This window comes from Diceros bicornis, chromosome 18, assembly GCF_020826845.1.
Source record: "Diceros bicornis minor isolate mBicDic1 chromosome 18, mDicBic1.mat.cur, whole genome shotgun sequence".
Taxonomy (NCBI): Eukaryota; Metazoa; Chordata; class Mammalia; order Perissodactyla; family Rhinocerotidae; genus Diceros; species Diceros bicornis.
In genome coordinates, this window is record NC_080757.1 from 36,927,725 (window position 1) to 36,940,547 (window position 12,823).

The following is a 12,823-nucleotide window of genomic DNA, read 5'->3' on the forward strand; positions in this document are numbered from 1 at the left end:
AGAGCTTTTATAAGACAAATGAAACCAGAATCAAGATGAACAGACAACCAACCAGCTGTGAGAGAATATTTGCAAAACATACATCTGACAAGGGGTTGATCTCCATAATATATAAAGAACTCACACAATTGAACAACAAAAAAACAACCCGATCAAAAAATGGGCAGAGGAAATGAAGAGACATTTCTCCAAGGAAGATATACAGATGGCCAATAGGCACATGAAAAGATGCTCAACATCACTAATCATCAGGGAAATGCAAATCAAAACAACACTAAGATACCACCTCACGCCCGTTAGAATGGCTATAATCACCAAGACAAAAAACAACAAATGTTGGAGAGGATGTGGAGAAACAGGAACCCTCATACACAGCTGGTGGGAATGCAAATTGGTGCAGCCTCTATGGAAAACGGTATGGAGATTCCTCAAAGAATTAAAAATAGAGATGCCCTATGATTCAGCCATCCCACTACTGGGAATCTATCCAACGCACCTGAAATCAACAATCCAAAGAGGCTTATGCACCCCTATGTTCATTGCAGCATTATTCACCATAGCCAAGAAGTGGAAGCAACCTAAGTGTCCCTCGACTGACGATTGGATTAAGAAAATGTGGTATATATATACAATGGAATACTACTCAGCCATAAAAAAAGACAAAATCGTCCCATTTGCAACAACATGGATGGGTCTGGAGCGTATTATGTTAAGTGAAATAAGCCAGAAAGAGAAAGACAAATACTGTATGATCTCACTCATATGTGGAATATAAAGCAACACATGGACAGAGAAAACTGGACTGTGGTTACCAGGGGCAGTGGGGGTGGGCGGTGGGCACAAGGGGTGAAGGGAGTCATATATATGGTGATGGACAAACAAAAATGTACAACCCAAAATTTCACAATGTTAGAAACCATTAAAACATCAATAAAAAAAAAAAAGTTCTCAGGACAAGAAAAAAATTTCTGTAACTATGTATGGTGACAGATATTAACTAGACTTACTGTGGTGATCATTTCCCAACATATACAAATATTGAATCATTATATTCTACACCTGAAACTCATATAACGTTATATGTCAATTATACCTCAATTAAAAAAAAAAAAAGAAAGTAGATTGTCCCTATCTCCCCTCCATTCTCTTGCCCCTCCTTTATTCCCGCTCCTTCCCCCAGCCTCTAATTCCACAAAAGAATTGAGGCAGTTTACAACAAAGCACATAAAAAATAAAATCATGACCAGCAAAAAAGAAGAAACAAAATGAGGCTGGATAGGCCAACCCAGCTGCAGTAGCTGAACAGCAGAGTCACAACTAAACTTCCTGGTAGCCAGGGTAGAAAGTGATTTACAGCAGTGCTCTGGGCTTATTATCAAAAGGACAAAGCAGACCAGCTCGTCAAGGGAAGTAAAACTTTTCCTGGCACTGAATTAAAAAATAACATATATCACAAGAAACTTTCTTTGGGAGTGGTTGTGTCTGGATATTTTCAGATGCAAACATGGTGACGATTTTCATATGGCTTTGATGTGGCTGGAGCAACCTTCCATCAAAGGCAAGTGCATAACCCAGTCCAGTGAGACCCATTCTTTGAGAGATTAAGGGATATGGTTGAAATGCAGCCTTCAGGGATCCAGTTTAGCCAAGGATATCACTTAGATTATCTGGAAGAAAGGTTAAACTACTATAGTGAATATTTATGGGAATATGAAAAATACAAAATTTAAAAATGAAAAAGGACATAAATAGGCAATTAACAAAAGAGAAAATACAAATGGCTAATAAATATATGAAACATGCTCAGCTCAAATATTAATCAGGGAACTACAACTTTAAAAAACAATGAAATGCCTTTTTCATTAAAGTTTTAAAATCTGACGCTAGCGAGTGTTAGGTAGGGGGTATGGAAGGCACTAACTGCACTTACCCACTCTTCATCAAAGTGTGAATTAATATAGGCCCTCTTGAGGGCCATTTGGCAATATTTCTTAAGAATAGAAATAAGCATATCCTATGACAGAGCAATTCAGATGCTAGGTAAGCATGTTTACACATGCTTGCATGTGTAAACAATACATGCAATAAAGACGTTCATTTCAGCGTTGTTTGAAATGAACATCCTTATACACATCTTAATGAAATAAGGAAAGAATGTAAATATAATGTAATATTATTATAAATTACATAAATGTCATAATGAAAAAATTTTTTTAATCTGAATGTCTTTCTTTTTTTTTTTTAACTTTATTTATTTATTTTTTTCCCCCAAAGCCCCAGTAGATAGTTGTATGTCATAGCTGCACATCCTTCTACTTGCTGTATGTGGGACGCCGCCTCAGCATGGCTGGAGAAGCAGTGCATCGGTACGCGCCGGGATCCAAACCCGGGCCGCCAGTAGCAGCGTGCGCACTTAACCGCTAAGCCACGGAGCCGGCCCCTGAATGTCTTTCAATAGGTGAATGGCTTAACAAAACTCAGTGTCTTCATATTCATAGCTGTACAGCAATTAAAAGGAATGAACTAGGGGCCAGCCTGGTGGCATAGCGGTTAAGTTCACGTGCTCCACTTCGGCGGCCCAGGGTTCGCTGGTTCTGACCCCAGACACAGACCTACGCACCACTTATCAGGCCATGCTGTGGTGGCATCCCATATAAAGTAGAGGAAGATAGGCACAGATGTTAGCCCAGGGCCAATCTTCCTCAGCAAAAACAGAGGAGGATTGGGGCCGGCCCTGTGGCTTAGCGGTTAAGTGCTCGCGCTCCGCTACCGGCAGCCCGGGTTTGGATCCCAGGCGTGCACTGACACCCCGCTTCTCCGGCCATGCTGAGGCCGCGTCCCACATACAGCAACTAGAATGATGTGCAACTATGATATACAACTATCTACTGGGGCTTTGGGGGAAAAAAAAGGAGGAGGATTGGCAATAGATGTTAGCTCAGAGCCGGTCTTCCTCAGCAAATACAGGAGGATTGGCATGGATGTTAGCTCAGGGCTGGTCTTCCTCACAAAAAAATAAAATAAAATAAAAAAAGAGGAGGATTGGCAACAGATGTTAGCTCAGGGCTAATCCTCCTCACCAAAAAAAAAAAAAAGGAATGAACTAGATATGTAGCTAGGTCTTAAAAACATGTCATCGAGTCAAAAAAACGAATTTCAGAGTGATTTGTTCTCATGGCACCAATTACACTAAAAACATACACGCAAAACCCCAATAGTATATGTTTATATGGATATATATAGACATAATATGTGTGTGTGATTATGTGTGTTCATCTGTGTGTGTAACAGTAAAAAAAAATAGTGTGGAATAATATATACCAAACTCACAATGGCAGATTCCTCAGCTGGGTTGGCAGGGAGCGTACCATATAAGGAAGGGAAGAGAATGGGGGTAAGGGGTTGGTTCAAGTGGAGTTTTTTTTAAGGAGCATTATCCATGTACTACTTCTTAACTGAAGTACAATATGGAGTTAACACACAGGATCAGACTGACGAATCAGACTCACATGAAGCAGAGCTCTACCCAGTATCAAGCTCCACTAATAATTTCCAGGATACAGACAACTGAGGCACAGACAGAGCACAGAGAGGTCATGGGCATCCTGGGTGGATCCCCCAGTCATGCCTTCCCACATCAGACATCCACTCTCTGGCAGAGGATAGTAGATGTGATCTCCAAATGAGGCTTTGCTGGATTCACTCACACAGCAGGAAGCATGTAAGCTATGAAGCATCTGCATTTTATACCCCTAGAGACTTGTATAGCTTATGAAACACTCGTCAGGGAGCCAAAGATGCTGGGTTATTTACCACACATGATCTCTTTGGCTGGAGACAGCCTGCTAAGAGCAGTGTCAGCTTGCAGAGAATCCCTAATCTATGGGAGGAGACAGAGTCCCTGTAGCACGAACCTTCCAGTCTGATGGAGGACAGTTTGGCTTTCACAGAGCCCTTGGGTTGAAGGGAGAACTACACAGTTCCACCTTTGGGAGCCACCAATCAGGTGGGAGTGTCAAGACATAAGGCTTAGCTAACATTTGGGGAGTAACAAGTTCTGGAAATTAAGACAAGGCAGGGATTGTCAACCTGGTGGAGTGAGGTGTGTGCAGAGGGAAGTAACAGACTTTCTAGAAGGGCTTTCTCAAACTACACAGTCCCATCTACTGCCCAGCCCTGCCCCTCATCACCTCCAGAAGAATCACTACTTGTTGTTACAATAAATTGTAGATTGCCCTATTCCCCTAGGTGTGCTGAGACAGAAAAACTTTTGGGAACCACTGATCCCCATCAATAAAGTTTGTACTTTCTGAGCTGAGAAAGGAAAGTTTCCAGCCTGAAGATGCTAAACGAAGCTTGGAGGAAGAGTGTGTGGGACAGAGAATGCAGAAACAAATCCCAGTTAACTGGTGTGTTTTGCTAAGAACAGGGCTGGGAGAATGTGGGGAAGGGACATGGGTGCCACTGAGAGTGTCAGAGTCCAGCCTCCTGGTCCGAGAGCCAGCCTGTCCCTTTCAGCCGATATTTATTAGGGATGCAGCACCCGGGCTGTGATAGCTTGGCTCACACCTGTATTGCCAGGTGAAAACCCAGGTAAACTGAGTCCTACCCCTCCTACAAGCTCCACACCTGCCCCACCGGACTGTCAGCAGTGTGCAAGGAATTAGAGTGAGCCCGCAGATGGAGTTTTTGCACCTGAGTGTAGTTTATTCACAGTGTAATTACCACTGGGGGGTGTCCCTCAGACTGCAGGGGAAAATGTGAAGATCTTGAGCGCTGGAAGGGTTGGGGTGAGAAGAAAGACACTGTGAGCCTGAAGCAAGATCTTCCTTCCTGAGCAGGGAGGACTGAATAGCAGAAAACTTATCCCAGAGTGGTGGCCTCTTGGATACCCCAAAATTGGTGGCCAGCATGTCAGCCATTGAAAGCTGGTGCCTCAGTGAATTGGCCCAGCCCACTGTCCATTGGTAAGCTTGGATACTTTGTGTGAAAGGGGCCTGTAAGGCAAAATCTTGCCTACTTGCCCCCATGAAGAGGCCTTGATATATATGTATATATATATATCAAGAGAGCCAATTGTTGAATTTTCAGGAATTTTGCAAGCCAGCTGTTAAACACAGCCAATAATAAAAATTAAGTTATATACACTTAAATATAATGTAATGAAAACAAAGGTAATAAACTCTCAAAACTCATCACTTCCTAATTATTTTGCATGTTACTATTATCTCTGCTCTCCAGGTTATTCATATCTACTGTGTCTGTATGGTGGAGATATTGCATCACGGCGACCTACTGAGAATCTCTTCCCAACTCCACATTCAGTGACATCATGTCGGTAGCATGAAATCAACCACGGTATGATTATTAAACCACAGAAATTGGCAAACACTACAAGCCACTGTCAAAAGCCCATTGTTACACACTTAGCACCACTATTCATACCTCTCCCCCAACATGTATAAACACACCTACACACTCACACACAAACATCCACTCCACTGTTAAAAACACAAATGGTCGTATACTGCACCTTGCTTTTTCGACATAAATAGTAGAATAGTATTTCGTAATAAATAGTAGAACTCTTTCCCTTTCAGTGTTATCTAGATCTACTTCATTCTTTTTAATGCCTGAAGCTTTGTCTTCTGAATTGCTCCCTTTCTCTGGGTGTGAAGTGAGTTACACCCAGGGCTCTGCCCAGAGCCACACATCACTTCATGCCCCATTATTCATTCATTTCTTGACTGCCAGGCCCTGTGCTAAACTGGGGACAATAAAAAAATAAAGCCCATTCCCGGAATGGGGAGAACCTAGACCAGACGCCAACAACTAGAACACGGGGTCATCTGTTCAGTGGCTCGGAATGTCACCTTCTTCTTGACTATTCCTTTGTCAGTTCTCAGAGCTGGAAGCTGCTCTCCCTCCTAAGATCGACCACCTCACTCCCTCTCATGGCTGTTATAACTTTGAGCTTTGAATTGAACTCTTGAGTTCCACACAATTTGCCAGATACATTCTGTGGGCCTCACCGCCCACATTCACTCAGCACTGGGTTCTGGCATCCGTAATGATGGCGGCACGTGGATACTGATGTGGAGAATGGACACCACCTGGGGGAGGGCGCACCGACTGTATCCCCTCCGTCATACCGTAAGCTCACTGAGAGCAGGATTTAGATCAGACTTATCTTTGTACCCAACTCAGCGCTTTGCTCAAAGCAGACGTTCAGTGTGTTTCATCAGCTAATTGGCAAAGATTTGAGGCACTGGTAGGAGCTGGGCGTCTCTCTGCCCAGCTGCTTCCTTATTGGCAAGAGACCTGGTTCACATCAATTGTTGTTACTGGGCTTTGTTTTTGTTCATACCTGTATTGCCAGGTAAACCCCAAGAGAGCTGGGCAATTCCACAGGGGAAGGAGGGAGCAAGTGAGAACGTGGCCAGCTCCTTGGCCATCCCTGTTTGGAGTTAGTTCCTTCTTATAATTCCTTCTTCCCTGCTCCCTCCAGATCAGTACCCCTCCCAACAGTCACCCACCTCATGTCCTCTTATCCCTCCCTGTCCCCTCCATCTCACCCTCTCCGATCTCCTGTTCTCCCTTCCCCCACCATGCACCTCCTGTGATGTGCACACGCGAGGCTTTCCCTGCTGGAGACAGCCATGACTTCTTTCTCTGCAGCCCCTGCCTGCCCAGGACAGACAGAGCCATTGTCCTACATAAACGTGCCCTGTGTTTCCCCTCACACCATCCACTTATTCTACAGACCCTTGTTGAGTCCTACTCTGTGCCAGGTGCCTCAAGTCCCCAACTACAGGGACCTCACAGATAACGGCAAAGAGAGACCAGGAGACACACAGTGGGAACCATCCTGGCAAGAAGCAGGCAGAGGGTGTTATGGGAGCGCAGAGCCAGGGAGCAGGTTCTACACGGTGTGAGAGCTTATCACAGCAAGTTATGGTTATTTATATACTTTCCTTCTCTCTTCTACTATCCTATAACCTCATTGAGGCCACAAACCTGATACAGTTTAAGCTCTTCCGTGTATCAACTCACGCTCACAATACCTCTAGGTACTATTACTATCGCCATTTTACAGAGGAGGTTAGGCAGCTTGCCCCAGGTCGCCTAGCTGGGACGTGGAGGATGCAGGACTGGAATGCAGCCAGCCTGCCGCCCTTGGCAGCACTGTTGACTCCTGAGCCCTGAGCCTCGCACAGCTGGGTGGGGCCAGCATTCAAACCCACGCCATAATCACCTGTGTGTTCCACTGGCTGGCTGACTTTCAATACTCCTTCCTGTGTCCTCTCTTCTGAGGGGTCTTCCATTGGTATGTGGCTTGGGGGGGTAGTAGCTGATCCCTGAAGATAAACATGGAGGGGCCTGACTCACCCTTTCCCTTCCCTGATTCATGACTTAGGCTCAGTCAACCGAGCAGCAAGGCAGTGACCCGGGACTGTTCATCATAGAGGCACAGACAACATCTGTTCCAGCACAGAAGGAGTATTTACTTTCCACCCAACTCCTCAACAGGTCTCCCTATCTTCCCTATACCTCCCCTACAATTTAGTCTCCACAGAAAAGCCAGGCTGATAAAAGTATCTCAGATAATAACTTGCCACTTTTTAAAACTGTTCATTCTTTGCATTACCCAGAAAGCAAAATGCACACTCCTCCTCCCGGCTTACAGTGGCCATCCTGACTGGCCTCTCTCTGGGCTCACATACCACCAGCCTTCCCCTGATTTACTAGGCTCCAATAGCCAGGTCTGCTTTCTTGTCATGCAGCCACCACGAAAGGCCCACCCTGACTCTGGGCCCTGCATTAACTCTTCCTTCTGGGATGCTCTTTTACCGGGGATCATGGTAGACTCCTGCTTGATATACAAATCAGAGGTCAAGGTCACCTTCCTTCATCATCCCATGAAATTGTATGCCATCAGGTCACATTCCACCACGATATTTTAATTTACATCTCCAAATAGCACTTATAACCATCAGATATTTAGGTGATTTATGTATTTCTTAATGTGTTACGTATTGCCTGTGAAGAACTAGAAGAATGACAATATTAATAATAAACCACAACAATAACAGTAGGTGATATTTCTACAGAGCTTTTTTTTTTTTTTTAATTTTTATTTATTTACTTTTTTCCCCCAAAGCCCCAGTAGATAGTTGTATGTCATAGCTGCACATCCTTCTAGTTGCTGTATGTGGGACGTGGCCTCAGCATGGCCGGAGAAGTGGTGCGTCGGTGCGCGCCCAGGATCCGAACCCGGGCCACCAGCAGCAGAGCACGCGCACCCAACCGCCAAGCCACGGGGCCTGCCCCTCTACAGAGCTTCTGTATGTCAGGCCCGTTATGAGTTACCAGTTCTTTGCATGTTAACACAATGCTCCTTAAAATAAGCCTATGAAGCAGGTATCTCTATTACAGTTTTTCATATGAAGATACTGAAGCACTGGGAGGTTAAGTAATTTGCCATTCAGCCTCCTCTAGAGTTCAAGTCCTTAATCATGGTGCTATTATTTTTTTATTGTAGTACATCTTCCACCGTAACTCATAAGCGATTGCCAAAAAAAAAACTGGAAGGGCCTGCCCAGCTCTTCATGCTCCCTTGGTTCTTGATTTCCCAGCCTGGTCATCCCACCACCCGTGGATTTAGTGAGATCCCAACATCCCTCCCACAAATTCCCATTTGATATAAGCCAGCCAGAATCAATTTCTGCTCTTTTCAACCAACAACCCTGGTAGATACACCCCAAGGGTTTATCTCTGGGCCTTGCACATGGCATGCGGACCACACGCTCTCAGTGTATAAATGACGTAGACGGTGCAACTCGGTAAGACTGCAAAGCCACCTACTCTGATGGCCCAGGTGCGCGGAAGCTGTGCCACTAACACCACACTGACGTTTCTATCTATCTTCATATCCCTTTGCTCTTTTTTTATTAGGAAATGTCTTAGACATGCAAAGTTTTATAAATCTTCATTTAAGGATTGTTTCCTCAGTTCTTTTTCCTTGGTTTATTCCTAATAATCCCTCCCAGGGACCCCTGCAACAGAGAAAGTTCCTTCCTTTTCTCTTCGGACCCGTGCCCTCTGGACAGAGTAGAGAGAGCTTTTCCTCACCTCAGGACCCAGGAGCCCTCCCGGTCTGCATTACCTCCTCTGAAAATGTTCGAATTCAGCCTGTCTCCTCGCATTCACCGCAGGGAGGTCGCTCTGGCTGTAGGCATCCTGAAAGTTATAGCCGTGCTCTTTGGTGACTTCACATTTGCACTGATTTTTCGGGAACAGCCTAAAACAAACAAGGGGACTGTGAACATGGATGGGTGGGTGGGCTGGTGGGTGAGAGGGAACCTGAGGTCTAATCCAGTGTGTTACTCACCCTGAGAATCAATCTCCTTTTCTATACCCGGCTGTCCTAGTTGGGCTGAGACCCTGGAATCCCAGCAGTGGCCCCTCAGAGACACAGGGAGGGAGGGAAGGGGGAAGAGGGAAGGGGAAGAAGGTCTCCCTCTCTTGAATTGTCCCCTGCACCAAAATTCTTTAAACTTGAGAGTCACGTGAATGTCAATGGCATCTCAGCCCCACCAAAAGAGGAGACCTGTGGGCCAGAAAGGGAGCGTCTTTCCTGTAGTTTTGGTCAAACAGGCCCTCCAAAGTTTTAAGAGACTTCGTTGGGTGCTGTAGAGAACAGAGACTGTGGCCTGCAGACCAAGGACTTTCCTGATCTCGCAGGTGGGAATCACTTTAGCAACCAGCACAGGTTCAGGAAGGTAGGAAACCGTCTATAAAATGGGCTCAATAGAGCAGAGTAAACCACAGGAGGAGCAAGGGAGATGTCGGACCAAGGGAGAAGCGAGCGAACACTTGATATCTCACCAGATTCCGTCGTAGGTAAAGAGGTTCCTGAGACGCTCCTCAGGCAGAAGGTTCCGCATCCGGACAGCCATGGCGGGACGTGGGAGCCCTGATGTGAGGCTACTGAACTCTGCACGGAGGGACACACTTCTGAACATAAATAAAACAATGCCAAGTCCTGAGATTAAGACTGACATCTTGAGGAGCCACAGAAATCTAGAGCTGTGGGGACACAAAAGAGCAAATTCCATTAAAATCTTTTTTCTTGATTACGTAATAAATGACTTGATCGTGTCATGCATACGGAAATAGTAACTTGAGGAAAAATGTAAGTTAAACCTAGATCTTATACTATTTACCAAAATTGATTTCTGATAAATAGAAGAGTAAAGGATCAAATTGCAATAAAGAGGCTCAGAAAAGTCACAAATAAAAGAGTGGGCAAAAACATCCCAAGGGGAAAAAAAAGGAGAGTAAGATTTGCAATATTAATGTCAGTTGAATTAAAGACAAAAAATACTATTAAATAGGACGGAAAGGATCACTTATAATGATCAAACGCCAGATCCACAAAACAGATGTGGTGGTCATGAACTTTATCCACTAAATAATGGCAGTGAAGCACACCAAGCAAAGAATGGCAGGATATGAAAGGAGAAGGATTAGAAATACAAAGATAGTCATAGATTCTAAGATTCTCACACCTAACGTCTAACGTTCTAACATCTGTCCTTGACAGATCAAATCTCAAAAATATATAAAGCAGTAGAGCAACTAAATGACAGAATTCATATTCTGTTAAAGAGCTCTTAGAACATTTACAAAAATTCACCATTTATTTGGACACATAGGAAACTATAATGAAGTGGAAATCGTTCAGATCATATACTCTTGACAGTGCAATCAAAATGTAACCTAATAACAAGCCCCCTCCCTCCAACCATGTGAAAAATTTTAACAGACTTTCCAAAGCCACTCGTGAATCAAGGACAATATCAGAACAAGAATATAAAGGTAGTAAAGACGCTACATAGTAAAACTATGGAGCACACTAAAACTATACTAAGAGGAAAATTTGAAGATTTAAATACAAATTTCTAATCACAAGACATAAAATTAATAAATTAAGCAATCAAATAAGAAGTTTGAAGAAGGACAACGAAATAAATCTAAGAAGAGCAGAAACAAGAACTTAATAACAATGCATGTAGAAAGTGGTGAATTAGAAAAAAAACGAAAACAGAATAATTACTAAATCTGAGCACTAACTGAACAGACAAGTTTTGGGATATCTGCTTGGTTTATAATCTCCCTTCTCTAAGACTTTTCTCCGGACCCACAGAAGTGATACCTACTAGCCTACATGATACCCCCCTGGCCACGGCTGACTGGACCAAGGATGAACACCTCATCTGAGCTGGGCCAGTCAACCAGAATTTTTTTCCCAGGAACTAGGGAATCAGAGATATCAATCAGCTTATCAGAGATATCAATCAGCTTAAGAGAGGAGAGAATAGAAGAAGGTGAGAGACACAAAGAGAAGCCTACATATTGAATATCTAGATGAAAGAGATGACTTTCCAGAAAAACATAAATGACCTAAAGAGTCTTGTAAAAGTGAAAACAACTGAAGAAGTTGTCAAAGGCCTAAGTACTCTCCCTTTCAACAAAGTCCCAAATCCATGTTTCACAAGTAAACACTCCAGCTTGGTTTATAAAAACAGGTTTACAGTGATGCAAATATAAGTACTTATGAATAAAGATGTAAATATGCTAAATAAATATTAGCAAATAGAATACAATGGTATGTTAAATGAACAATTCACCGTTAATAAATGGAGTTCTTTCTAGAAGTGCAAGGATGATTCAATATTATGCAATTTATTAATAAATTTCACCAAGTGAAAATTCAAGTCAGGAGAAAAACCAATATGATTATATTGACAGATGGTTTAAAAAGCATTTAATAAAATCTAACATCTATTCTTAATTTTTTAAACATCCCTCACTGAAGAAAGGACCTAGAAGAAATGACGCCACACTAATAATTATGAGCACGCCTGACACCTGGATCTTGGTTGCCAAACATTATTGCCCTCTAAAGGAAACCAGAGCTCCCTGGAGAAATGGCTGATTCTGAGTTTGGAGTAAAGAAAACTCAAAGTGAATCTGGGACATCCTGCGGTGCCAGAAAGGAAGGGAGGTATCTAAGAGGACCACAGTCATGACCAAAGAAAGAGGAGTCAGCTTAAAGGGTCTTCTACCAGCCATATTTGGGACAACTGAGGTATCAACGAGAACCATGGCTATAATTAATTATAACACACTGAATAAAAGAAGATCCATGAACCTAATGATACTCCAAAGGAAAAAAATGCAAGGGATGGGGGCCAAAACTTAAAAAAAAACAAAACAGGGGGCCGGCCCGCAGCTTAGCAGTTAAGTGCGCACGCTCTGCTGCTGGCGGCCCAGGGTTCGGATCCCGGGCGCGCACCAAGGCACCGCTTGCCCGGCCATGCTGTGGCTGCGTCCCACATACAGCAACTAGAAGGATGTGCAACTATGACATACAACTATCTACCAGGGCTTTGGGGAGAAAAAAGGAGGATTGGCAATAGATGTTAGCTCAGGGCCAGTCTTCCGCAGCAAAAAAGAGGAGGATTGGCACGGATGTTAGCTCAGGGCTGATCCTCCTCACAAAACAAAACAAAACAAAACACTTTTTTTGTTGTTTTGTTTTGTTTTTTGTTGTTGCTTTTTTTCTTCCCCCAAAGCCCCAGTAGATAGTTGTATGTCATAGTTTGACATCCTTCTAGTTGCTGTATGTGGGACGTGGCCTCAGCATGGCCGGAGAAGCGGTGCGTCAGTGCACGCCCCGGATCCGAACCCAGGCCACCAGCAGCAGAGCGCGCACACTTAACCACTAAGCCACGGGGCCGGCCCACAAAACACTTTT

General features: G+C 43.8%; 1 protein-coding gene across 3 annotated transcripts in view; it reads right to left on the bottom strand.

Annotated features, from left to right (window-relative positions):
• Nucleotides 1-12,823, bottom strand: part of B4GALNT2 (beta-1,4-N-acetyl-galactosaminyltransferase 2) — a 49,921-nt gene that overhangs the window by 17,993 nt on the left and 19,105 nt on the right. For all 3 annotated transcript variants that reach the window (XM_058560744.1, XM_058560745.1, XM_058560746.1), the window contains exons 2-3: nucleotides 9,889-10,089; nucleotides 9,167-9,301 (exon numbers count right to left, since the gene is read on the bottom strand). In XM_058560744.1, coding sequence (XP_058416727.1) covers nucleotides 9,167-9,301; nucleotides 9,889-10,089 — 336 coding nt within the window. The remainder of the gene's footprint in view (nucleotides 1-9,166; nucleotides 9,302-9,888; nucleotides 10,090-12,823) is intronic.